This window comes from Nycticebus coucang, chromosome 10 (genome assembly GCF_027406575.1).
Source record: "Nycticebus coucang isolate mNycCou1 chromosome 10, mNycCou1.pri, whole genome shotgun sequence".
NCBI classification, from domain to species: Eukaryota; Metazoa; Chordata; class Mammalia; order Primates; family Lorisidae; genus Nycticebus; species Nycticebus coucang.
In genome coordinates, this window is record NC_069789.1 from 114770461 (window position 1) to 114798301 (window position 27841).

Below are 27841 nucleotides of genomic sequence, written 5' to 3' on the forward strand. Positions count from 1 at the left end.
GGAGAGAGAGTGAGCACTGGACACCCATGCCACTGAGGGAGGCGAGTGGAGGATCTAAAATTGACCGGGGTGGGAGTAGGGCTTTGATGGAAGACAGGAGGCAGCAAGTTGATGTGCCCCTCCTAGTTCATGTATTCATTCACCATTTACTGAGCACCTGTTTTCTATGTGTCTCATTCAAAATCATCCTAAAATATGTTTTGTGAATTACTTATGTATGATAATTACATTACCTAAGGCTTTTGAGAGTCCCATTCAAGTATTTGGTAAGTCAGCTGACTCTCACTTACGGTGGATTCTTTCCTCAAGAGTTTTGTAATTTTGGATTGTGAGATCACTTACTAGGGCTTCACCTTCAAGAATTCTGTGTGAATGTGAACTGATCGCATGTGGCTCCAGAGCTATCAGTGCTGGCTTCTGCCAGACTCCCTAGAGTGTTGTCAATCCACTAAGTACTTCAATTTTTGTTGTTGTTGTTGCTGTTGCCCTCAGTAGAGTGCTGTGGTGTCACAGCTCACAGCAACCTCCAGCTCTTGGGCTAGGGTGATTCTCTTGCCTCAGCCTCCCAAGTACCTGGGACTACAGGCACCTGCCATAACACCCAGCTATTTTTGTTGCAGTTGCCACTGCTGTTTTAGCTGGCTGTGGCTGGGATCGAACCCATCACCCTCGGTATATGGGGCTGGCGCCCTACCTACTGAGCCACAGGCGTCACCCAGTACTTCAATTTTTTTTCTGTTTGAGGTTCCCAGATCTTTCAGAGATATATACATTAAAACCCCCAAAGTCCTGTAAAATGGTGTGGGCTTATGAATCCTCAGGCTCCCCCTCACCCTTATACCTCTCCTCAACTGCTATTCAGAGAAGCCTCCGTTGACCCACGGGGGCCTCCCTGTTGCCCCTGCTCCTGGCACTGAGCCCCTCACCCACCTGGTCCAGGTCACAGTGGTCATCTGACATTAGCTTATGTGATTTTTGTGTAATGCCTGCTACCCATGTTGGACTGTGAGCTCCACAGAACATGGACTATGTCTGTGGGTCACCACTACCCACCCAATCTTCACTAAAATTCTTGTCAGCAACAGTATTGGCTGTGAGGAACAGGCCCACCAACCTCCTCTCACCCTTGATTTGGCACCTGCCAGTTTATTTTGTTTACTTGGAGACATCAGACTTTCTCCCATCAACATCTTATCTCCCCCAAAGGCCTTTGGGTGCTTTTCCCAAGAGACAGACTTTTTTTTTTTTGCAGTTTTTGGCTGGGGCTGGGAGTTTACCCAGGGACTCAACAGATTCTGCCATTGCTTCCCATCATTAGTGAGGTTGGCCTGGATGCCTGGGCCTGATTGGCTGGTGCTCCATAAATATACTTAGTGGGTGAATGAAGGAAGGATGGACTGGAGGGTGAGGGGCCAGCTTGATCTTGCAGAAGTCTGGCTGGGTGAGGTGGGGCTGGGAATAGGTTTGCGGCACCCACCAAGCCCATAGGCTCTAGAGGGGTGGATGAGTTGGAGGAAATAGAGGCCTGGTGTGGACTCAGTGGGAGTCTTCCTGTGGGGGTGGGGGTGTCTGTATCTGTGTCTTTCTGCATCTCTGTGTGTCTGTGTGTGTGTGGTGTGAACACACACATGCACATACTTGCATCTAGACATTGGTTCTCAGACTGTGGTTTTTTTTTTTTTGTTTTGAGAGAAAGTCTCAAGCTTTTGCCCTGGGTAGAGTGCTGTGGCATCGCAGCTCACAGCAATCTCAAACTCTTAGGCTTAAGTGATTCTCTTGCCTCAACCTACCACTTAGCTGGGACTACAGGCACCCACCACAACACCCAGCTATTTTTTGGTTGTAGTTGTCATTGTTGTTTGGCAGACCTGGGCTGGATTCAAACCCGCCAGCTCTAGTGTATGTGGCTGGCACCCTCGCCACTGAGCTACAGGCACCAAGCCAAGACTGTGTGTTATGGTAAATTCTTCTGAAGTATTTACACACGCATGGTGAGCAGTTTTCTCATGCCCCGTGTGTACCCTTGAATGTGTGTTTAATGGAAGATTCTCCTCACGTTCCATGTACGTGAACGTGAGCACGGGTGCTTGTGAGCAGAGCTCATTTTATGTGTGAACATATAAGCACGACAGAAGAGCCTACTCTCATTCTCTGTACATGAACATGAACTGTGTGTGAACACACACATCTGGTACAAGACCCTCCTCGAAGTGTGTGTGTGTGTGTGTGTGTGTGTGTGTGAACACATGTTTGGTGAACAGCTCTCCTCTCGTTTGGTTTATGCATAAACATGTGACTTTAATGGCTGGTCCTTTTGCTTTTCATGTTCTGTGTGTAGAAATAAATGTGTGTGTACATGTCCCTCGTCATCAGATGTCTCAGGGAGTGGGGGCCCTGCTCACACTCTTGCCGACGTCATCCTTGCTGCTCAGCAGGGCCTCCAGCTCTGTCCGCAGGGCCCGGTTTTGCCGCTCCAGCTCCTCCCGGGCCTCCTGCTCCTCCTCCAGTGCCCGTGTCAGCGACAGGGCCCGGGTCTCGCGCTCCCGGCCCTCTGCCTCAACCCGCTCACGCTCCTCCACTGCACGCAGGACAGCTGCCTTCTCCTCTGCCAGAAGCTTCCAGGTTGAAGGAGATGGGTGGGGGGAAAGAGATTAGCTGAAGGGAGTGTACGAAGGGGATGGGGAAGAGGGAGCAGCCAGGGACAGAGAGAGACAGACAGAGGCAGAGACACAAGAGGGAAGTAGAGGGGTTAAAGTTGTAACCACATCCTAAACCCCCTCGGCTCTTGAATGGATCAAACTGATCAGTTTCTCACTTTATTTTATTATTATTATTATTTTTTTTTCCTTGAGACAGAGTTTCACTCAGTCGCCCTGGGTAGACTGAGTGAAACTCTGAGTGGTGGCATCATAGCTCACAGCAACCTTAAACTCTTAGGCGTGAGCAATCCTCTTGCCTCAGCCTCCCGAGTAGCCAGGAATACAGGTGCCCAACACAACGCCTGGCAAATTTTTCTATTTTTAGTAGACGGGGTCTCACTCTTGCTCAGGCTGGTCTTGAACTCCTGAGTTCAAGCAATGCACCTGCCTCTGCCTCCCAGAGTGCTGGGATAACTGGCATGAGTCACTGTGCCAGGCCTTAGTTTCTCACTTTAAGTACTCAATAGAGGAAAGTGTGTTTCTTTCTTTTAGGATAGTGGTAGAAAAAAATATGTATATATATTTTTAAATAGACTTCAACTTTTACTGTTTTTTTATAAAGACACAGTGATTGGCAAACAATTAAACTTGAAAGATATACAAAGAAAAAACAAAGAACAGGGGCCAGACATGGTGGCTCACACCTGTAATCCCAGCACTCTGGGAGGCAGAGGAAGGAGGATCACTTGAGCTCAGGAGTTTGAGACCATCCTGAGCAAGACCGAGACCCCACCTCTACTAAAAAAAAAAAAAAAAAGGAGGCTAAGGCACCAGCCACATATACCTGAGCTGGGGGTTCAAATCCAGCCTGGGCCCGCCAAACAACAATGACAGCTGCAACCAAAAAAAATAGCAGGGCATTGTGGTGGGCGCCTATAGTCCCAGCTACTTGGGAGGCAGAGGCAGGAGAATCGCTTGAGCCCAGGAGTTGGAGGTTGCTGTGAGCTGTGATGCCACGGCACTCTACCCAGGGCGACAGCTTGAGACTCTGTCTCAAAAATAAAAAAAGAAAAAGAAAAAAATCAGCCAAGCACTGTGGCAGGTGCCTGTACTTACAGCTAATAGGGAGGCTGAGGCAAGAGGAACTCTTCAGCAGAAGAGTTTGAGGTTGCTGTGATCTACGATGCCATGCATTCTACCCAGGGTGACAAAGTGGGACTCTGCCTTAAAAAAAAAAGGAAGAAGAAGAAGAAAAAGAGAAGCTTGGCGCTTGTAGCTCAAACGATTAAGGTGCCAGCCACATACATCACAGCCGGCGGGTTTGAATCCAGCCCAGGCCTGCCAGACAATAATGTCAACTGCAATCAAAAAATAGCTGGGCATTGTGGCGGGCGCCTGTAGTCCCAGCTACTTGGCTGGCTGAGGCAAAAGAATCACTTCAACCCAGGAGTTAGAGGTTGTTGTGAGCTGTGATGCCATAGCACTCTAGCCAGGGCAACAGCTTGAGGCTCTGTCTCAAAAAAAAAAAAAAAAAAAAAAGAAGAAGAAGAGAGAATAGGACTCCTAGTGAAGAGGAAAAATCAGTCCGTTAGAAACAGACCCACAGGGCCAGGCGCAGTGGCTCACGCCTGTAATCCTAGCACTCTGGGAGGCCAAGGAGGGTGGATTGCTTGAACTCATGGATTGGAGACCAGCCTGAGCCAGAGTGAGATCCCATCTCTACTAAAAATACTAAACCCCCTCCACCAAAGAAACCAAAAAACTCTCAAAAAGCTGAGGCAAAAGGATTTCTTGAGCCCAAGAGTTGGAGGTTGCTGTGAGCTATGATGTTGCCATGGCACTCTACCCAGGGCGACAGCTCGAGACTCTGTCTCAAAAAACAAAACAACAACAAAAAAACCCCAGACCCACAGATGACCTACATATCAGAATTATCACACAAGGACTTTAACTATGGTAAGTACATTTCAGAACAAGATGGATATAATGGTGAAGAGATAGGGTTATTTCAAGGAGGGACGTGCAACTGTAAAATGGAACCACACAGAAATGCCAGAAATAAGAAATACCGTAGCTAAAATAAAAAAGTGACTGGATGAAATTAAGAGCAGATTTGATACATGAGAAGAATCAGTAAACTTGGAAACAGGTCAATACAAATTAATTATCCAAACAGAGCAAAGAAAGATAAAAGATTGTAAAAATACTAGCAAAGCTTTAATAACCCACAAAAGAGCCTCAAACTGTCAAACCTACACACATCTGGAGTATGAGAAGAAAGGTCAAGAAGGAGTAAAAAGCCAGGCACAGTGGCTCATGTCTGTAATCCTAACACTTTGGGAGGCTGATGTGGGATTGCTTGAGGGCAGGGATTCAAGATCAGCCTGAGCAACATAGTGAGACCCCATTTCTAAAAAAAAAAAAAAAAAAAATTTCTGGGGGCAAGACATGATTGCAAGAGGGACTTCACCTAACAAATGCAATCAGTGTAACCTGGCTTATTGTACCCTCAATGAATCCCCAACAATAAAAAAAAATAAAAGAAAGAAAGAAAAAAAGTTGGCTGAGTGTGGTGCACACCTATAGTCCCAGCTACTCAGGAAGCTAAGGTGGGAGGATTGTTGAGCCTAGGAGTTCAAGGCTGAAGTGAGCTGTGAATGTACCACTGCACCCCAGCCTGGGTGACAGAGTGACACCCTGTCTCTTAAAAAAATAGAAGTAAAACTGTCTTTATTCACAGCAAACATGATCATCTATATGGAAAATCCAATGAAATCAACAAAAAATCTACTAGCATTAATAAATGAGTCTAGCTAAGATTATAGGATATAAGAGCAATATATAAATGACTATTTCTATATGCTAGCAATCAAAAATTGAAATAAAAGCAATATCATTTAAAACAGCATTAAAACCACAAAATACTTAGAAATAAATCTGACATAAAATGTAAAAGATGTACATTGAAATACACACACACACTTCTTGGCCAGATAACTCAGTATTATTATTATTATTGTTTTTTTTTTTTTTTTTTTGGCCGGGGCTGGGTTTGAACCCGCCACCTCCAGCATATGGGACCGGCACCCTACTCCTTGAGCCACAGGTGCCGCCCTATTGTTTTTTTTGTTTGTTTTTTTTCGCAGAGTCTCAAGCTGTCACCCTGGCTGGCATCACAGTTCACAGCAACCTCAAACTCTTAGGCTCAAGTGATTCTCTTGCCTCAGCTTCCCAAGTAGCTGGGACTACAGGCACCTGCCCAGCTATTTTTTTGTTGCAGTTGTCATTGTTGTTTTAGCTGGCCTGGGCAGGGTTTGAACCATGAGCCTCGGTTTATGTGGCCAGTGCCCTACCCACTGAACTATCGGTGCTGCCCAACAACTCAGTATTATTAAGATGCCAATTCTTGGCAGCGCCTGTAGCTCAGTGAGTAGGGCACCAGCCCCATATACTGAGGGTGGCAGGTTTGAATCAAACTGTAACAAAAAATAGCCAGGCATTGTGGCAGGTGCCTGTAGTCCCAGCTACTCGGGAGGCTGAGGCAAGAGAATCGCCTAGGCCCAGGAGTTGGAGGTTGCTGTGAGCTGTGACGCCACAGCACTCTACTGAGGGCAATAAAGTGAGACTCTGTCTCTAAAAAAAAAAAAAAAAAAGTAAAAAATATAAAAATTAAAAGAAAGAAAACTTCCACATAGAAAAGTAGGAGAAAACTTCTGTGACTTTGAGTTAGGCAAAGATTTCTTAGGTACAACACCAAAAGCACAATCCATAAAATAATAAATTGGTCTTTATCAGAATTTAAAACATCTTCTCTTTGAAAAACTCTATTAAGAGAATGCAAAGACAAGCCATAGACTGGAGAAAAATATTTGCAGAGCATAGATCTTATAAAGACCTTGTATTCAGAATATATAAAGAATTCTTAAAATTCAACAATAATAAAATGAACTGGGTACAGGGGCTTCAGCTTGTAATCCTAGCTACTCTAGCGTTAGAGCTCTCCCTTGAGCTCAGGAGTTTGAGGCTGCAGTGAGCTATGATCATGCCATTACACCTGCAGGTGATGTAATGGGTGACAGAGCAGGATCCTGTCTCTAAAAATAATAATAATAATAATATAGCTGGACATAGTGGCAGGAACCTGTAATTCCAGCTACTTAGGAGGCTGAGGCAAGAGGCTTGCTTGAGCCCAAGAGTCTGAGGTTTCTGTAAGCCATGATGCCATGGCACTCTATTCAGGGGAACAGAGAAAGATTCTGTCTCAAAAATAATAATGATAATAATAATAATAATCCAATCCAATCCAATCCAATTAACAAATGGGCAAAAGATCTGAATAGATACTTCACCAAAGAAAACACATGGCTGGCATAACTAAATGAAAAGATGCTTGGCTTGGCTACTGTAGCTCAGTGAGTAGGGTGCCAGCCACATATACCCAGGCTGGTGAGTTCAAGCCCAGGCTGGGCCAGCTAATAAACAGTGACAACTGCAACAACAACAACAAAAGAAAAATAGTTGGGCACTGTGGAGGGAGCCTGTAGTCCCAGCTACTCAGGAGGCTGAGGCAAGAGAATCACTTGAGCCCAAGAGTTCCAGGTTGCTGTGAGCTGTGAAGCTACAGCACTCTACCAAGGGAGACATAGCAAGACTCTGTCTCAAAAAAAAAAAAAAAAAGCTGCTGCTCAGCATCACTCCTCATTAGGGAAACATGAATTAAAGCCACTACATACCTACTAGAAAAACTAAGCCTTCATTCATAATTGCCCTAAACTAAGCCTTCATTCATAATTGAAACAACCCAAATATTCATCAACAAGTTAATGAATATCAAAATGTGGTTTATCTACACAGGAATAACATTCAGCAGTAAAAAAAATAAGGAAAGAATGAATTATTGATATATGCAAAAACATGAACGAATCTCAAAGTAATTGTTCTGAGTAAAAGAAGCCCATCTAGAAAGAGATTTATATGAAAAGAATGTATATAAAATTTTAGAAGATGCAAACAAAAGCAGCTACAATGATCTTTGGGACAGTATTAAGCAGTCACATATACGTATATGTATTTGACATCCAGGATGAAGAGGAAGGAGAGAGAGTAGGAGAGAAAAATATTGGAAGGAATAATGGCTGAAATTTTTCACGTTTGATCAAAAACATCAACCCTTATCTGCAGGAAGCTCAGCAAACCTGAAGTAGAATAAACACAAACTTCCCTGGGCACATCATTGTCAAACTGCTAAAAACCAAACATAAAGAGAAACTTTTAAAATCAGCTAGAAAAACACACTGTATTACCTACAGGGAAGTAATAATTTAAATGACTGCTAGCTTTTCATCTGAAACAATGGAGATCAGAGATGACGGAAGGATATCTTCAAAATGCTGGAAGAATAGGCTGTGGGAGGTTGCTCATGCTTACTATTCTGGGAGGCCGTGGTGAGGTAGGTAGATGGGTTAAGCTCAGGAGTTGAAGACCAGCCTGAGCAGGATTGAGACCCTGTCTCTAAAAATAGCTGGGTGTTGTGGTGGGGGCCTATTGTCCCAGCTATTCAGGAAGCTGAGGCAAGAGGATCTCTTGAGCCCAAGAGTTTTTTTCTTTTTATTGTTGGGGATTCATTGAGGGTACAGCCCAAGAGTTTGAGGTTGCTATAAGCTATGATGCTACAGCATGCTACTGAGGACAACTGAGTGAGACTGTATCTAAAACAAACAAACAAACAAAAAAAAACGAAAAAAACCCCAAAACAGAAACAAAGTGCTGGAAGAATAAAACTGTTTACCTATAGAATTCTATATCCTATGAAAACAGCTTCAAATACAAAGGTAAAATAATGATACCTCTCATCCTCCCACCGCATTTTTAATTTTTTTGCTTTGTCCATGTGAGAACCCGCTATAGTTTTTTTTTTTTTTTTTGAGACAGAATCTTAAGCTGTTGCCCTGGGTAGAGTGCTGTAGCATCATAGCTCACAGTAACCTCCAACTTGGGCGCAAGAGATCCTCTTGCCTCAGTTTTTCTACGTTTAGTAGAGATGGGGTCTTGCTTTTGCTCAGGCTGGTCTTGAACTCGAGAGCTCAAGCAATCCACTCACCTCAGTCTCCTGGGAGAGTTGCTAGGATTACAGGCATAAGCTACTGTACCCGGCCAAACCTGCTATATTTTTTAAATTAATAAAATAAGAAACAGAAAGGCTGAACAATTTTCTTTGAGCCACACAGCCAGAAAGGGGCTGAGCTGGGATTTGAACCTCAGGGTTACCTGATCTTAACTCCTCTGGGGTTCTGTGATTTCATTTCATTCTCAGGCTGCCAGATGCTTGATATTATTCCCATTAACTAGATGGGTAAACTGAGGCTCAGAGGAAAAAGCAACTTGCCTGAGGTACCCCAGTGAGTCAGCAGGAGAAGAGAGATATGTTATTTCATTTCATTCAGAAGCACCCTCTGGGGTACAGAGAGGACATTTCATCATCCAAACCAGGACAGCTTTGAAAGTAAAAGGCCAGGGCTACTGATAATTGTTCTGTGACAAGAGGTAAGAATCAGGACAGATGGATGTCCTATTTTACAGAGGCTCAGGGAAGAAGGGTTCTGCTTCTTGGTCCACCACAACTTCACAGTTGACCTGTGATACCACATATTACTGCCTTCCCACAGAGGCTATAGGAAGCAGAGATTAGCTGGCTGAGTCCTCAGCTGGGTAAACTGAGGTGCCCCACCTGGTCAAACTTGCGTTGCTTCTTCTCCAGAGTGCTCACGAGCTGCCGTTGTTGTTCCAGGTCCATGGTGGTGTCATCTAGTTCCTGTTGCAGCCGGCGACGGCCCCGCTCCAGCCGATCCACCGTCTCTGTCTTTTCTGCCAGGCGCTGGGTCAGGACCTCAGCCTCACGGGCTGCCCGGCGCCGTGCCTCTTCCCCTGCCTCCAAGGCCCCTGCCTCCTCTTCCTGGCGCCGCCGCCACTCTGAGAGCTGGGGGGAGGAGAGAGAGGGTGGGTGGCAGTCATGGCCGTGAGTGACCAAGGTCTGAGCTGCTCATATTCCACTTCCCAGATGAGGAGACTGAGGCCAGCAGAGGGAAAGGAGTCATTCCACTGGGCTCTCCTGCCTTAGCATGGGGTTGAGGTTGTGAGTAGTATGAGCCTAGCTCTACCAGGGGATTAGAATTAATCCCTCCAGGACCCCAAGATGAATATGACCTGGAGGCTTCCCTGGGGAACAGGGGAGTCTGACAGGGGAGACTGTCACAGCCAGGATGATGAGGATGAGACAGAAGTAGTATAGGAGCCATGGAAGCCACATAAGGGGCTCTCAATTTCTTTACCACATAAATGAGAGACTTCCTAAAGGAGGAAGAGTCTTGAGATGAGTCTTGAAGTATGTGTAGGAATTTGCCATGTGAAGGCTATTTGCAGACATGGATCATCATTCATTCAATGGGCATTTCTTAGGCCTGTCATATACCAGGCTCCATGTTGGATTGTGCTTGGGACCCAAAATCTAACTGGATCTGGGGGGTTCTACTTTGAAGAGCTCTCAGCTTGATGGAGAGAATTAGGGGCAGAGACAGTCCCAGCCCGAGGTGATTGGAGCTGGGGCAAAAGAGAAAGAGAGGGGTGGTGAGGAAGACCTTCCAACAGCAGGGAAGAATGAAAGGGATTTTCTAGGTGAAATGGAGAAATTGAGATAGTCGTGAATATAGCTAGAGATGGAGGAAAGCCTAGAAAAGGCAGGGCCTGGTGTGCCCAGCTGAGAGGCATGGGTTTTGTCTAGGGGGCTGGGGAGCCATGGGAGGGGTAGGAGCAGGGGTGGGGCAGGGTTAGCTCTGGGTATAGAAAGAGCTTTGGGGGTTGTGTGGAAGATAAGCAGGAAGGGAGAGGAAGGAGGCCACAAGACGGAGAGGAAAATTCTGGTGGGAGAGGATGGCCATGCATGGGGCTGGGGTGTATGGATGGAGAGCAGGGATGAGGAGGGAGTCGGAGGTAGGAGGCTTGGGGCTGGGCACAGGCTGTGAACAGTGAGGGGGAGTCAGGAGGTGACACATACCCAGGGGCCTGGCCTATGATGAGGTAGACAGTGGGGCTGGCCCTGAGCTGGGGAATATGGGAGAAGTACTATGTCTTCCAAAGGTCTTGCTCAGGGCTGCTCACCTGGGCCTGGGCAGTCTGCAGCTCACGGCCCACCCTCTCCCTGGCAGACGCCTCCTCCTCTAGCTGCTCCCGTAGCCCCGCTGCTTCAGCCTCCAGGGCTCGCACTCGGGACCCCAAAGCCAGCTTCGCCCTGGTCTCCTCCTGCATCAGCTCCTATAAATGGAGGGGACAGTGATGTCAGGTTTGGTTAGGAGGACAAGTGGGGAGGGTGACAGTGGGATGGAAGGGCAGGCTGGGATCACCTGGGCGTCATGCAGCTGGGCTTCTGTGCTGCTAAGCTCCTTGCTCAGCCGGATGGCTTTGGATTCGGCCTCACTTAGTGCCCCAGACACGTTCTCCAGTTCAGCCTGTGGTGAAGGGGCAGTGGGATGAAACTCTCCAACTGTGGCTTTCAGACAATGACACCTACTCCTCAAGTCTCTACCACATATGGCTGGTGGGAATGTAAGACAGCACAGCTACCATGGAAGACAGCCCAGCAGCTCCTCAAATGCATAAGCACAGAGCTTCCATAGGGCTTAGCAATTCTGCTCTTAGATGTGTACCCCAGAAAAATGAAAACATATGTCTGTGCAGAAACCTGTACAGGAATATTCACAGAAGTACATTCACAATCACCAAGAAGTGGGAACAACCTAAATACCCATCAACAATGAATGGATAAATAAAATGTTTTATGTCCATACGATGGGTACTACTTGGCAGTAAATAAGAATAAGCCCTGAATACGTGCTGTATATGAATGAACCCCGAAAACATGCCAAGTGAAAGACGGTAGTCACCAAGGTCATAAAAACAAACGAACAAAAAACAAATAAAATTAGAAGATGGTGATGGCTGTACAACTATGAATATGCTAAAATCTATTGAACTATACACTTTATTATTTATTTTGAGACAGAGTCTCACTCTGCCACTCTGGGTAGAGTGCTGTGACCTCATAGCTCACAGCAACCTCAAACTCTGGGGCTCAAGCGATCCTCTTGCTTCAGCCTCCTGAGTAGCTGGACTACAGGAGCCCACCACAATGCCTGCCGGGTTTTTCTGTTTTTAGAAAAAACAGGCTGATCTTGCTCAGGCTGGTCTTGAACTCCTGAGCTCAAGGGATCTACTTGCCTCTGTTTCCTTGAGTGCTAGGATTACAGGTGTGAGTCACCTCACCCAGCCCAAATTGTGTAAGTTTTAAATGGATGAATTATATGTATATGAGTTATACCTCAATAAAGCTGTGCCTCGTCGCTTCTCTGCCCTCCCTGTCCCCTATCACCATGATGTTCCTGGGTGAGGCTCCAGCCTCATGGTCCTCGGCTGTAGGAAACAGGCAGTAGACTACTTTCTTCCTTCTGTCCTATTACCTCCCTGGAGTCAGGGAGCTCATCTGCTTTTTTGGCTACTGCATTCCCAGGGCCCACAGTAGGGCCTGGCACACAGTAGGTGCTCTATAAATGCTTATAGAATGAAAGTTTCCAGTACTTGTGCCTTATCCTGAGCCTCTTTCTCTCCCTTTCTAAGGTTCACTTAGGGGAATAGGATTGAACTCAGATCTTGGCTGGTAAGAAAATTCATCTGAGGGCGGCGCCTGTGGCTCAGTGAGTAGGGCGCCCGCCCCATATGCCAAGGGTGGCGGGTTCAAACCCAGCCCCGGCCAAACTGCAACAAAAAAATAGCTGGGCGTTGTGGCAGGCGCCTGTAGTCCCAGCTGCTCGGGAGGCTGAGGCAAGAGAATCGCGTAAGCCCAAGAGTTAGAGGTTGCTGTGAGCCGTGTGATGCCACGGCACTCTACCCGAGGGCGGTACAGTAAGACTCTGTCTCTACAGAAAAAAAAAAGAAAAGAAAAAGAAAATTCATCTGAAAACTTGGAAATGAGATAGTAATCACAAGTCCTTTTGATATCATATACCTTAACTGTCCAACAAACCCACTTCGGTTCACCTCACTCTCCTGGGGAACTCCCTTCCACTTATACTGTGACGTTACATGAAGAAGACTGATATTTTGCAAATGATCTATGTCCAGCAGAGAAGGTAACCCAAAGCTTCTATTTTATTGCTCTGTAGGACATTAACAAGTTTCGCTTCTAACCATGCCATTTCATTTCAGCATTTTCTCTTTTGCCAATGACGCACACACCAGTCTCTCATCTCGTCTTGACTACCTCTGCCATTCTGCTGGGTCCCTCATTAACACTTTACATAAATCTCTGACATTTATTCACCACATCTTTGTATGAGAGTCATGATTTGAACTTATAAAAATTATATTTGGACCTGGCCGTGGCACTTTCTGGCTGTGTGACCCAAGACAAGTGACTCCTACCTTTATGGGCTTCAGTTTCCTCTACTCTAAAATGGGGATGACAACAGGATCGAACCCCCCTCCTCACCCCAAGGGTACTGTGAAGATTAAGTGAAATAATGAACATATGTTCCAGGCAGCGCCTGTGTCTCAGTGGGTAGGGCGCCAGCCCCATATACCGAGGGTGGCAGGTTCAAACCTAGCCCCTGCCAAACTGCAACAACAACAACAACAACAACAACAAAAAATAGCCAGGCATTGTGGTGGGCACCTGTACTCCCAGCTACTCAGGAGGCTGAGACAAGAGAATAGCCTAAGCCCAGGAATTAGAGGTTGCTGTGAGCTGTATGATGTCACAGCACCCTACCGAGGGCGAAAAAGTGAGACTTTACAAAAAAAAAAAAGATGAACATATGTTCCTTCTCGGGGGCTGACATATACGTCATGCTCAATAAATGGGAACACTTCACAATTTTTGAGAACTCACTATACATCCAGAACTACTGTTTTTATTTTTTTAGACAGAATCCCACTGTCACCCTGGGTAGAGTGCCGTGGCATCATCGTAGCTCACAGCAATCTCAGTCTCCTGGACTCAAGCTATCCTTTTGCCCCAGCCTCCCAAGTAGCTGGGACTACAGGCACCTGTCACGATGCCCAGCTAGTTTTTCTATTTTTTGGTAGAGATGGGGTCTCCTCTTACTCAGGCTGGTCTCAAAGTCCTGAGCTCAAGGAATCTCTGCCTTAACCTCCCAGAGTGCTAGGATTATAGGTGTAAGTCACCATGCCCCAGCTCAGAACTATTTTAAGTACTTACTAAGTATTGGCTCAACCCTATGGGGGTAGATAGCACTAATTATTCCCAGATTGTATAAAGGGATGCTGAGGCAAGTTCAACTTTCGGCTCTGAGTGATCTCAGGCAATAAGCTTTACCACTCTGGGCCTCAGTTTCCTGTTGTGTAAAGTGGGAACAACATTACCTCTTCCCTACTAAAAATGTTCGGTCTATATTCACTGCCCACCAAATATCAGCTACTTATGTGTGACTATGTTGGAAGAGCAGGATGGGACAGTAGGGTTAATGTGAACCAAACAGAACTCCAGAGAGGGTAGGCATTTCCCGTAAGGTCACACAGCAGAGACCTTGCTCTAGCTGTTTTACTCACCTGGGCTCGCTGCAGCTTCTCAGCAGCCTCTACTCGGGCCCTCTCCCCATCGCCAGCCCGCCCCTGCACCTCCTGCAGCTGGGACTCCAGGCGGCGTCTCCGCTGCTCACCCTCCTGACGTGCAGTCTGGAGGCTGCTCAGCTCCGCCCGCAGCTCGGACACTTCAGCCTCCAGTGCCAACCGGGTCTTCTCCCAGGCGCCTTTGCCCTGGTGGGAGGAAGGAGATGAGCAAAGGTTTATGAGGACCTCAGGGCCTTTGCACTGGCTATACCTGATGCCTCTTTTCCTGTTCATCAGGGTCCCATAGCACTTAACTTCCCCAGTACGTATTATGAATGTATTTGTATTGTTTACTCTCTGCCTCTCCCACTGAATCAAGGGAAGTCAGTATTGGCTGTGTTGTTCACACAGGGATCCCCAGTACCATTCCTGGAACACAGAATATACTCACTTAGTGGTTGCCAAATGAAAGAAGAATGGAGGACATGAATGCATGAGGAAAGAACCCCAGGGAGAGAGAGACAGGCAGGCCTAGAGCCAGACCGGGGCATCTCTTCCAACCCAGTGTCCTGCCCCACCCAGTGTCCAGGCCTCTCCACCCTGCCCCAACCCACCCTCCGGGCCTGCTCTAGCTGTTCCGCCAGTTCCCCCAGGGCCTGGCCGTGGCGCTGCCGCAGCTCCTGCACTGCCGCCTCATGGATGCGTGTCTCGTCCTCCAGAGCCTTCTTCAGCTCCGTCACTTCCTGTTCCCTCTTGGACCTTTTATTGTGGGAAAGGAAAAGGAAACAGAATTTCCTGATAGAGGCAAGCAGGGGATTTGGAGGAGCTGGTTGTACCGCCTTTTCTTGTTTCCTTCAAAAATGAGGACCTCACTCCCCAGTCCCCAAAGGATGTAGGGAATGATAGTGAGGAAGGACTGTGGCTTTAAGGTGAACTTCTACTCACCTTTCAAAACCCTATTCAAAAGCCCCCTCCTCAAGTAAGTCTTCCTGGACTTCCTCCCGTAGATTTGGTTTAGGGTTCTCCTCTTATCCACAATGCCCTGAGTTATTCCATTAAGGCACCCTTGTTCTAGACTGGACCTACCTTTGCTTGAGTTGCCTCTCCCAAGATTGGGAGCGCCCAAAGGTAACATGCGGGTCTGACCCATCTCTGTCTGCAGCTTGTTTATTGGCTCAATAAACAACTGGGAAATAACTAAACTTCTGTGTAGATGGCAAGGACCTTCTTCCTGCATGCCACCCTCCACATGTGTGCCAGGCTATACCAAGTTCCAGAAGCTGGACGCCTCACCGGAGCTCCTGCTGCGCGTTGGTAGAATCCAGTGTGTCTTCCAGCTCACCCCGCAGCGCCTCCAGCTCCTCGCCCAGGTCCCGGCGTTGCTTCTCGGCCTTGGCCCTGGCCACACGCTCTGCCTCCAGGTCCTCTTGGGCCTCGGCTAGGGCTGCCTGTGCCTCCCGCAGGGATTTGAGCATCTGGGCCCTGGCCCCACCCTCGTCTTCTGCCCTGAGGAGGATAAGAATCATGGAGTTGGTACAGGGGCAGGCAAAGGAGAGGCAATGATTTCTGGGGGCTGAGAGGCCAGATGTGGGCTTTGGGGGTGGCCAGTCTTAGATGCAAATCCTGGGTCTGCCAGTGGGCATGTAACTCTAGTATTTACAGGCTCAGTTTTCTTAGCTATAAAACAGGAATAACATCAACAGTAATTATAGGTGACACTTAACTCAGCTCCGACCACACGCAAGCCCTAAACTTGTATTGTCTCATTTACTGCTCCCATTGAACAACGAAACTGAGGCCCAGAGTGGGGAAAGTACTCATCCAAGTTACTTGGTTAGTGAGTTGCAGGGCTGACCAGGGTCCTTCCTCGTAACCGGATGGGACATGATTTTTGCCCCTCTGTGCAGTGTCATTGCAGAAAGGAGTCAGGGGTAGCACTGACTTGGGGTTAAATGATGACGGAGCCATGTGGGCCTTGCCTGGACACCATTAACCAAAACTCCACCCTACAGGGGATGCTGACAGGGTGGCAATAAAAATGACAGCAAAAGCATAAGAGGCCTCATCTTGTATGATTCTACTTTTATGAAATATCCCAAATAGGCAAATCCTATTTGGACAGAACGCAGGTCAGTGGCTGCCCGGGCTGGGGAGGAGGGGGATAAGGGAGTGACTGCTTAACAGGTGCAGGTCCTCCTTCTCAGGTGCTGAGAATGTTCTGGAACTAAATAGAGGTGATGTTTACACAACATTGTGAATGGGCTTAGCTGGTTACGGTGGATCACACCTGTAATCCTCACACTCTGGGAGGCTGAGATGGGTGGATAGCTTGAGCTCAGGAGTCGAGACCAGCTTGAGCAAGAACGAGACCCCATATCCACTAAAATATAGAAAAATTAACTGGGAGTTGTGGTGGACACCTATAGTCCCAGCTAGGGGGAAGGCTGAGGCAAGAGGTCTCTTGAGCCCAAGAGTTGGAGGTTGCTGTGAGCTATGATACCACAATACTTTACCCAGGGCAACAGAGTGATATTTTGTTTTGGGTTTGTTTTTTTTTTTTGAGACAGAGCCTCAAGCTGTCACCCTGGGTAGAGTGCTGTGGCATCACAGCTCACAGCAACCTCCCAACTCCTGGGCTCAAGCGATTCTCCTGCCTCTGTCTCCCGAGTAGCTGGGACTACAGGCGCCCGCCACAACGCCCGGCTATCTTTTGGTTGCAGCCATCATTGTTGTTTGGCGGACCTGGGCTGGATTCGAACCTGCCAGCTTAGGTGTATGTGGCTGGTACCTTAGCCGCTTGAGCCACAGGTGCCGTTTTTTTTTTTGAGACAGAGTCTCACTTTGCCATCTTCAGTAGAGTGCCATAGCGTCATAGCTCACAACAACCTCAAACTCTTGGGCTCAAGCAATTCTCTTGCCTCAGCCTCCCAAGTAGTTGGAACTACAGGTGCCCACCACAACATCTCGCTATTTTTAGAGATGAGGTCTCACTCTGGCTCAGGCTGGTCTCAAACAGGGAGCTCAGGCAATCCACCTGCCTTGGCCTCTCAGAGTGCTAGGATTACAGGCATAAGCCAGAGTGAGACTTTGTCTAATAAAATAAAATAACATCATTTAAAAAAATCCAGCATTTATTGAGGGCTTAGGGTGGATCAAGTCCTTGATGAACACTTTCTTATTTAATTCCCACACTAACCCTAGGAGCAGCATTTATAATTACCCCCATTTTATAGATGAAGAAACTGAGGCTAGAGAGGTGATGTCATTTGAGTGATGTCACGTAGCCAGAAAGGGGAGGAGAAGCCAGGATTTGAACCCAGAAGTCAGACTCAGGGATATATGTTCTTAACTACACACACCAGGTACCATTGGTTCTGAGACATATACTTTCCCCACCTCATTTTACTATCTCTGAAATGCAGCTGCCCCTACAATCAAGGGTGTCTTAGACCGTGTGCAGCACAGGTAATAGAAGGCATTTAAAATACCAGGTGCCACATCTGGCTCAGTTAATAAGGGCTCAGTTAATGTGAACAGGTGTAAATGTAATTATTATGATTCCTAACATAGCCGGGCCATTTGCCCAAGCACAGCTGATTCTGGGCTATTCAGTGTGGGGAGGCTGAGCAGTGGGAGAGACAAAGAAAAAGCATTTTCTTGAAAAAAATCCTTCTACCATAAAGATACTTGCACTAGACTGTTTATCACAGCTCAATTTACAATTGCCAAAATATAGAAACAGCCTAAATGCCCACCAACCCAGGAACGGGTTGGTCCTTGTGGTACCACGTGTGGTATATGTACACCATGGAATATTATTCCGCCATTAAGAAATATGGAGACTTGGGTGGTGCATGTGGCTCAAAGGAGTAAGGTGCTGGCCCCACATGCCAGAGGTGGCAGGTTCTAGCCCTGCCCAGGCCAAAAACTGCAAAAAATAAAAATAAAAAAATAAAAAAAAATATGGAGACTTTACATCCTTTGTATTAACATGGATGGAAGTGAACACAGTATTCTTAGTAAAGCAACACAAGAACAGAGAAGCATGAATCCTACGTACTCAATTTTGATATGAGGATAATTAATGACCTAGCACACAGTGGGGGGTGGAGGGCAGAGCAGAGAGAGAGAAGGAGGGAGGGGGTGGGGGTCTTGGTGTGTGACACATCTTTTGGGGGCAAGACACAATTATAAGAAGGACTTTACCTAACAAATGCAATCAGTATAACCTGGTTTCTTATACCCTCAATGAATCCCCAACAATAAAAAACAAAAACAAAAACAAAAAACCAGTAAATTGAATTAAAAACAGAAAAAGAAAAAGCATTTTCTTGAACACAGAGTATTACATGAATTAGTAGAACACAGGGGCTTTCCCTTAATGAGATGGGCCTGGACATTTGCTATTCCCATTTGACAGAAGGAGACACCGAGGCTTAGTGGGAATGTGGCCTGTCCACAGTCATCTGGTGAGTGACTCAGGAAGGGTCTGCACCTAAGAGTGTCTGATTGGGGCACCCACTGCTGATAGCCGAGCCCATCTGCCCCACACCTGGCCAGGGCCGTCTGCAGCTCGTCCTCCTTGCGGCCCAGCTGTGCTCGCAGTTCCTCTACCCTCTGCTGCTGCTCCACCATCTGCTCCTGCAGCTCCGAGCTCTCCCCGTCCAGGCGCCGCTTCAGCTTCTCCAGCTCCTGGCGACCCTTCTCCTCCTTCCGCAGGCGGTCTGGAGGTGGGAATGCACCTCGCGTGGGGGCTCCAGACCCATGCCCAGCAGCTCTCGAGAGACCAAGGCCCCAGCCGGATACAAGGCTGAGCTCAGCATCTCCTTTAACGCCACCTCCTCCTCCTCGTACCACATTCCCTATCTCGGGGACCACCCGCACCCATAGTCTTCCCAACCTCAGGCCTGTCCTCTCTTCTTAACCTCCAATGACAGCCCCTTCTCTGTCCCCAACTCTCTCTGCTTTGTGCCCACAGCTCTAGCTCCTTCCCAGCCTCCTTCTTGTACACTTTCCTTTCTGTTTCTGAATCTATTACCCATACTCAATCTAAGTCAATAGCAAGGGATGGGAGATGAAAATGTGCCCCCAAATAGTGCGACAGTAAAAGAGAAAGGCGTGAGAGCATCCCATTTCACCATGGAGAGAATTAGAGATGCATAAAGAACTTAGGAGCTGGGGTGGGTGGGTGGGAGGGGGGACACTCAATCTGCCCTGAGCCTTCTTTCCTATCCCATTTAGCAGATGCAACCTTGGAGACCTCATGACGCTTGCTTGAGGTCCCCACCAGGGCATGCACAGACCCCATAGCTCCCTAGAGCAGAGGTTCTCAACCTGTGGGTTACGACCCCTTTGTAACAATGAAAATATATCGGGGCATTAGGAAGGTTGAGAACCACTGCCCTAGTGGGTGTGTGGGCACTCACCCTCCATGTCTGCAATTGTGGCCTCGTATTTGAGCCGTAGCTTATTGAGGCTCTTGACCTTCTCCTCCTCCTCAGCCGCCTGGGATGAGAACTCGGTCAGACGCTCTTCTAGCAGTCTCCGCTCCTGAGGGACAGTGTGGGGGGCATGGTCAGGAGCTGGGCCAGGAGCAGCCCTGGCATGACTTGTAGCTACCAGTGTCACCCTCATCTGCCTTTCTCCTCATCCTACCCTTCTCCCCTCTTCCCGTCTATCTTATTCTTCCCTTTCCTTGGGGTCTGTAGACTCATTCCACCGGATCGTGCCTGTAAACTGCAGTGTAACTCTCCTTATATGAATTACACCCCCTTGGGTTACCCCATCACCCCACTGGTGGCCACGGATGCCGTTCATTTGCTATTATAACAATACTGTAGCACTCTGGGAGGCCGAGGTGGGGGGACTGCTTGAGCTCAGGAGTTTGAGACCAGCCTGAGCAAGAGCAAGACTCTGTCTCTATTAAAAATAGAAAAACTAGCCGAGCGATGTGCTGGGACTCCAGCTACTTTGGAAGCTGAAGCATGAGGATTGCTAAAGCCCAATAGTTTGAGGTTGCTGTGAGCTAGGCTGATGCCAGGACATTCTGCTCAGGGTGACAGAGTAAAACTCTGTCTCAAAAAAAAAAAAAAACAACAAACTCCAGTAAAGATCCCTGCACACCTGCCGCATTAATGTGTGATGTCTGGCCCCTGCTACTATGGCAAGTATGGCACATGGATGAGCAGTGTTAGCACTGGGAGCACCGGGAGCATGCCAGGAAGGCAGACTTCTTGGTTTCCACCTTGGCCTGGCTGAACCAAAATCTGAGTTTTAACAAAATCTCCACATGAGTCACGTGCACATCGTTAGAGTGTGAGAAACACTGGCCTCCGAGAGAACTTCTCAGACTGTGAGTGGTTTTGCAAATCAATGAAATGGGTCTGCATTATTCTTAAAAAGAATGAGAAAGCATAGGTCAGAACAGAAAATGTTAGAGCCACTATGCTGGTCTGGTTTACTGTTTTTAACCCTTCACTCCCCTGTAGTGCTATCATGCATTATGCCCTTTGTTGCGTTGCTTTGTAGAGTCTCCCACTAAAGGCAGTGAAATGTAAGTTCCTATTCCATTGAAGTTGGCTTTGGCCATGTGACTTGTTCTGGCCAATGGAATGCTGGTGGATGTGATGCAAGCAGAGGGTTCCTGACTATGCTTGTGAGGTCTGGCCTGCCCTCTGCGCTTGTAATTGACACCAAGAAGAGAGCAGGTCCTAGGTTGCTGCTGATCCCACATTCACCCAGCCTGGGGCTAAGCCTGGCTAGCCTGTCGACTGGTAGGGAAAAGTGTGGCTACTGAGATTTGGGGAGATAATTGTTATACAGCATTATCACAGCAAAAACCTAATATGTGGAGCAAGGGTAAGAAGCATTTTGTGAAGCTTCCGTCTCAGTTGTGTATGTTTGCACCTACCCTGAGTCTTTTTTTGTTTTTGAGTCAGAATCTCAATCTGTTGCCCAGGCTAGAATGCCAGGGCCTCAGCCTAGTTCACAGCAACCTCAAACTCCTGGGTTCAAGTGATCCTCCTGCCTCACCCTCCTGAGTAGCTGGGAATACCAGTGTGAGCCACCATGCCTGGCTAATTTTTCTATTTCTCTCTTGCTCAGGCTGATCTCCAACTCCTGAGCTCAAGTGATCCTCCTGCTTTGGCCTTCCAGAATGCTAGGGTGACAAGTGTGAGCCACCATATCCAGCCTACCCTGAGTCTTGATGTACAACATTATTTATTCCAGGGTAAGAAAGGCTGTGATGGACGGCACCTGTGGCTCAATGAGTAGGGTGCTGGCCTCATATACCGAGGGTGGTGGGTTCAAACCTGGCCCCAGCTGAACTGCAACAAAAAAATAGCTGGGCGCTGTGGCGGGTGCCTGTAGTCTCAGCTACTTGGGAAGCTGAGGCAAGAGAATCACCTAAGCCCAGGAGTTGGAGGTTGCTATGAGCTGTGTGACACCACGGCACTCTACCAAGGGCGATAAAGTGAGACTCTGTCTCTACAAAAAAAAAAAAAGAAAGAAAGATTGTGGTGGGCACTTGTAGTCCCAGCTACTTGGGAGGCTGAGGCAAGAGAATCTCTTAAGTCCAAGAGCTGGAGGTTGCTGTGAGCTGTGATGCCACGGCACTCTACCGAGGGCGACAAAATGAGACTCTGTCTCCAAAAAAAAAAAAAAAGAAAGAAAGAAAGACTGTGATCTATAGTGGCACTATCCAATAGAACTTTCTGGAACGATGAAAATGTTCTATATCTGCACTGCCAGTACAGTAACCACTAGCCACATGTGGCTAATGAACACTTGGTATGTGGCTAGTGAGACCGGGAACTTAAATTTTCAATTTTATTTTATGTTAATTGTCTTGTATTAAAATAGGCACGAATAGCTACTGGTTATTATACTGGACAGTGTCACTCTAGGACACATATCTACTAGTAGAATTCTTGGGTCTCTTGGAATACCCAGACTCAATTTTATCAGAAATTGCCAAATTGTCCATCTTTTCATATGTCTTTTGTTCACCCCTCTGTAGATGGCCTACTCATACTCTTTGTCTGTTTCTCTGTGGGGGCTGTTTAGTTCTTGCTATTGATTTCCAGGACATGAACATCAATTCTTTAGCCACTAGGCTGCTGCTGCCATGCAGACACACCCACCAACGCCCCCCACCCCCACCCATCCCCAACTCCTCTGGCTGCCCCCAGGCCCCCAACCTTGCCCAGCTTGGCATTCTGGTCCTCCAAGAGCAGCAGGTCCTCCCCAAATTTCTTCAGCTTTGCCTCTGTTGTCACCTTCTCCAGCTGCAGCTTCTGCCGTGCCCCCTCCTCAGCCTCGAGATGGCTCTCTAGCTCCTAGAGTGGGGAGGAATGAGGAGAGAGGAGTAGAGATCAGGGGATGGAGGGTGATCATGAAGTGACGGGGAAGGTAGGCACGGTCCACAGAGCCTCAAGACTGGTGACTCAGACAGGTCCACACCATGGATGAGGCCAGGAAGGATCAAACCCTTACCGGTCTTCCCATTTCACTCATCCAGCACTTATTGAGTACTTAATGTATATACCAGGCACTGTTTTAGGTACCAAGCATAGATAAAAATCCTTATCCCTATGGAAATTATACTCTTGCATATGGGTTGAGAGGGCAGATATTACAAATAAATATCATAAATTAATCATATAAATGTGTACAGTCCACTATGGAGTCACCAGGCTCATTGCAAAGGGAGATTCAATAATATGTGCTGCCTGGCCTTGACACTTGGTAAAAGTGGGAGGGCCTCAAATATCCTATGTACTTTGCTCCCACAGGTAAAGCCCCCTAGCCAATTAGCCCTCCTTACCATGGGGACCAGGCACAGTGTCTACTTATCCCCAAAAAGCACATTTCAGTCTCCCAACAGCCCCCAGAATTACTGAAACTAGCCGATCACATCCTCCCATGCCAGTCCCTCTATTCTCAAGTGCAATCTGCACGTGGCCGTGTCATGGCATGTGCCTGCCTCATGCTATCGGTATTTGTGCTGTTCAACAAACTACTATCAATCTCATCTTTCCAGTGTTGAGTGTTGTGTGCTCAGTTATCCCTGCCACCACAGGGCAACTCCTTCCCTCATCAATGGGGTGATTAATGCACTACTAAGCTCTTGAAATATGGCTGCTGTGACTGAGGAACTGAATTTTCTATTTTATTTAGTTTTATTTATCTTGAATGTAAAACTAGACATTCAGTCACTGGAAGGCTTTTAAGTATGTTTGAGAACATCTTGTGTGTGTGTGTGTCTATAAACTGCAGAAGTTATGAAATACAAATACAGATCAAGTATTTCCAATGAAATACTGAGTTGAGATGTACCATAGTGTAAAATACACACTGAATTTTGAAGGGGAAACCATGAGAGGGCAGCCTGCCTATGAATGAAGACAAGTGATGGATGGAGAGAAGCAAAGTACCGCTGAGGACATCACTTGAATGCCTGGAATAGCCATACCTGAAGCTCACACATTTTAGAGTCTCTCGTTATTTGTAGCAAAAAAGTATTCTTTTTGCTTAAGTCACTTAGAACAGTTTTCTGAAAATTCATGGCCCAAAGGGACATGGCTTGTAGAAAAAGGGTAGGTAGGGTAGACAGAGAGGCCTGATGAGCATGTTGGGGGACAGACCTGTATGTGCTGCTGCAGCCTCTTCTTCTCAGTCTGCAGCTGCCGGCTGCACTCTTCCTCCTCGCCCACCCGAGCCTCCAGCTCTGACACCACCAGCTCCAGCTCCTGCTTGCGGGCTGCCAGCCGCTCTCGCGTCTCCTCCGCCTCTGCACACAGTTCTGCCTCTGCCCGTAACTGCTCTGTCAGACGTGTGCGCTCCTCTTCCAGCTGGGGACAGCAGGTCAGTGGGCAGTAGGCTGTATTCCCAGGGCAGCCCCTTCTGCCCCTGAACTTTCTTTGCCCCTCAAGGCCTCTGGGGTGGAAGGGAGGGGTGGCAGACATAGTCCCCAACCTACTCCTCCCAGGTGCCCATCTCAGGATGACCCCACATCTCTCTAATCACTGAGTCAGACTCCAAGGTGCCTCTCTTTTCCCCTCACCACTTAGAGCCCCAGCAGGCTCAGGCCTCATCCTCTCCCACCTGGACTCTCTCCAGCCTCCTCCCTGTCCCCCAGTCTCTAGCCCCTCCTCTTCTAGTTCAGCTTCCAAAGAACTCCAGGGGAGTATTTTTACCCTCTCACATTTCATTTAATACACCTATGTCTCTAAATTCAACTGAAAGAAGTAATTCAGAAATACCAAGAACAGTTAAAAATTCACCACCTGCATACCACAGCCCTGCCACAGCTAGGCCCTTGCCCTGGCCCAGAATCCCACAACCCAGCCCCTGAGCATCCTGGCTCTGCAGGACTCCCTCACCCCTACCCCATGCCCTGGATACACCCACAAGTCCCTGCTCCCCACATGTCAGGACTCACCCATATCAAACATCCCCAACCCAATGCCTAGCCTCAATGCTCCTTGGCTCTGCCCCCACCCTATAGTGGGATAGCTCAGTCATAAGCCCCGCCCTGCCCACGTGGCTCTACCCAAGGTCACGCCCCTGCACATCCTGGCCCCACCCACACCCATGTGGTCACATCCCTCACACTCTGGTCCCGCCCATACCCACATGGCTCCACCCCTCACACCCTGGCCCCGCCCCTCCCCTCACCTGCGTCACTCGGCCCTGGAGCTCGCCCAATTCCCGCGCGCTCTGCTGCTGTAGCTCCTGCACTTTCTGCAGCTCCTGGACCCTCGCCTGTAGCACCTCGTCCTGCCGCGTCACCTGCAGCAGTGGCTTCACCTAGGGGACGGGGAGGGGTGGTGGAATGGCTGGGTCCCAAGTCCAGGGGCACTTGGTCCCCAGAAGCTAAGACCTCACACTCCTCGAGGTGCCGCGCTCCCAGGTTCAAATTCCAACCCCACCTACCGGTTGTGTAGCTTCGCCTGTCAGTCCCTACTTCCCAGGGTTTTCGGATTAAATGAGTTACCACTTCTAAAGAGCCTAGAGCAGTGACAGGTACATAGAGCTTTTCTGTGTTCTGTGAGAACTTCCAGAGACTCACTCAACCTGAGGGTGGTCTTAGGGACCCCTGACTCTGCCCTGGATCCAGCTGAGCTTTAAGCTGTCTTGTATCTTTTTATCTATGTTGGTTTGAGTCAGATTTTTTCTGTCACTTCCTAAGAATTCCAGCTAATGAAGGTTGGGCTGTTGACCCATTTTTTTTTTTGGAGACAGAGTCTCACTTTGTCGCCCTTGGTAGTGTGCCAGCAACCTCAAACTCTTGGGCTCAAGTTATTCTCTTGCCTCAGCCTGGTGAGTAGGTGGGACTCCAGGTGCCTACTACAACGCCCAGCTATTTTTAGAGATTCGGTGTGGCTCTGGCTCAGCTGGTCTCTAATTCGTGAGCTCAGGCCATCCACCCCACCACGCCTCCCAGAGTGCTAGGATTACAGGCGTGAGCCACCGCACCTGGCCTTGCTTGACCCATTTTAAAGAAACTGAGGCCCAAACAGAGGAAGTCTGCGCAGACCAAACTCTTGTCTTCTCACTGCTTGTGCTGCCTCCCCTGACTGGCCTCACCTTGGTGAAGAGCCTCCACCACTGCCAGTGTCTGAGCTTCAGGTAGGCTGCACAGTTCCGCTGCATCACCCTCAGGGCACTCTGCTGTTGCTGCCGCTTCTGGAAGGCCCTAGGCAGGGAGACGGGCAAGCGAGAGAGTGTGGGAGCTGAACTCCTTTCATTCAGTCAGTCATTATGAAATGCCTACTGTGTGCCTACCATATTGGTAGACATTGTTGTGCCTCCTGCCCCTGACTCTGCCCTGTCCCACTGCCCCAGTCCTCGTTGAGGACCCATCCACCCCCTGACCATCCCCCTAGCGTCCGCCCCAGCCTCCCAGCCTCCAGCCTCTCCTCTGAGTCCATACTGACATACCTTGAGGGGGTCTCCCTACACCCAGAACTGACCCAGTTCTCCCCTGCTCACAGACCTTCCCAGGCTCCCTAGCACCCTGGACAGGCGTTCTTACCCCTTAGCCTCATGTTTGGGGCATCCTTTCCTGCCACTCTCTATTTGCTGAGCCACTTCTAAAAGGTGAGAAACTCTCCCACAAACTTCCTACATTCCTCAAATGTGCCAGACTCTCCCATCACTGGACCTTTGACCAAGCTTCTCTCCCTCCTGGGACACCTTTCCTAGTCCCTTTCATCCACCCAGTTGCCAATGTGACCTGAGAAGTCCTGGTCTGCAGTAGGGCCTCCTCACTATATCACGATGACCCCCATCAGGGCATACCTCACCCTGGATTGTGGCTCATTATGCCCAGACTACTGTCCCTTGAAGGACTGGCCAGGTAGGGCAAATAACTTGACCGGGTTTGCCCTGGCCTTTCTCTGACCACTAAAAGTCCCATGTCCTGGGAGACCAAGTCCCAGGCAAACTGAGATGACCAGTCCACCTATGGTTGAGTCTAGCTCCTCTACATTGCCAAAGTCACACAGCACAGGGCCTGCAGAGCTAAGAAACCAATGCACCCTGAAGCTCTGTCCACTTGTTTCTCAGCCAGCCCTTTGACCATCTCGGAGGCCCCGACATACAGGACCATTGGGTCAGCCCCTCCCTGACCCAGCCTCAACCCCAGGAGACAGTGTGGCTCCCCACCTGCGGGCCAGGTATCCCCGGGCAGCCGCCTGGAAGGACACGATGATGTCGGTGACCTTAAGGTCCCGCTCCTCTTCCAGCTGAGCCAGGACCCCTGCCCGGAAGAAGATCTTGCTCTGTCCCACACGGTAGAGGTTGGGGTCTAGTTCCAGGGCCTGAATCTGTGAGGGGAGGGGTGTTGAAAGGGGAGGAGTGATGAGGGGGAAGGGGTATATGGGAGAGGGGTGATAGGGGGAGGAGTGGTAGGGGGGAGGGGTGACAAGGGGAGAAGGTCCTTGCCTCTCGAACATACATACAGTTGTGTGTGCATTCACATACCCCAGGCCCTACCCACACTCACCATCTTCTCACAGGCCTGCTTCCCATCCATAAAGCCCTTGGGGATGGCGTTGGGTGTCAGGATCTCATACCTGCAGTGGGCAGGGAGGAGTGGAAACAGAGATACAGCCGACTGTCACTGAGCACCTGCTATGGGCCAGGTGCTGGGCTCAGAGTGACAAATAGCAGAAAAAACTATGAAAGTAACAAGAACAGTAACAAATATTAACATTTGAGCACTAAAAACAGCAAGGACAGCACCAGCGACAGTGTACGTTCCGGCTCCTTGGACCCTCAGTACTGGTCATGAGTCTTTATTGCACCCTCCCCAATGTCACTGAAGTATAAGCAGAGGTGCATCTCAGAACGGAAACGGAAGAACATCAACAAACAGCTGCTGAGGCTTCTGACATGTGCTGTGTGTCAGGCCCTGAGCTAAGTGCCTCACAGCAGTTCTTACAAATTTCTGAATGTAACTCAGAATAAAACAATGCATTTTATAGACACATATGTGTCTGTCTTCAGAGCCTCTGCCCCCACTGTGCCCTCTCCTTGGATCCTGACATTTCATGTAAAATAACAATGTATGTGACACA

At 48.4% G+C, this 27841-nt stretch overlaps 1 protein-coding gene across 8 annotated transcripts in view; it reads right to left on the minus strand.

Moving 5' to 3' along the window:
* Positions 1-27841, minus strand: part of MYH14 (myosin heavy chain 14) — a 100402-nt gene that overhangs the window by 13512 nt on the left and 59049 nt on the right. For all 8 annotated transcript variants that reach the window (XM_053607177.1, XM_053607176.1, XM_053607183.1 and 5 more), the window contains 15 exons: positions 27268-27337; positions 26928-27088; positions 25848-25956; positions 24936-25067; positions 23903-24109; positions 22457-22594; positions 19682-19805; positions 18808-18979; positions 15549-15761; positions 14870-15014; positions 14256-14462; positions 11036-11140; positions 10794-10946; positions 9367-9615; positions 2403-2615 (listed from right to left, as the gene is read on the minus strand). In XM_053607177.1, the coding sequence (XP_053463152.1) occupies positions 2403-2615; positions 9367-9615; positions 10794-10946; positions 11036-11140; positions 14256-14462; positions 14870-15014; positions 15549-15761; positions 18808-18979; positions 19682-19805; positions 22457-22594; positions 23903-24109; positions 24936-25067; positions 25848-25956; positions 26928-27088; positions 27268-27337 (2398 nt within the window). The remainder of the gene's footprint in view (positions 1-2402; positions 2616-9366; positions 9616-10793; positions 10947-11035; positions 11141-14255; positions 14463-14869; positions 15015-15548; positions 15762-18807; positions 18980-19681; positions 19806-22456; positions 22595-23902; positions 24110-24935; positions 25068-25847; positions 25957-26927; positions 27089-27267; positions 27338-27841) is intronic.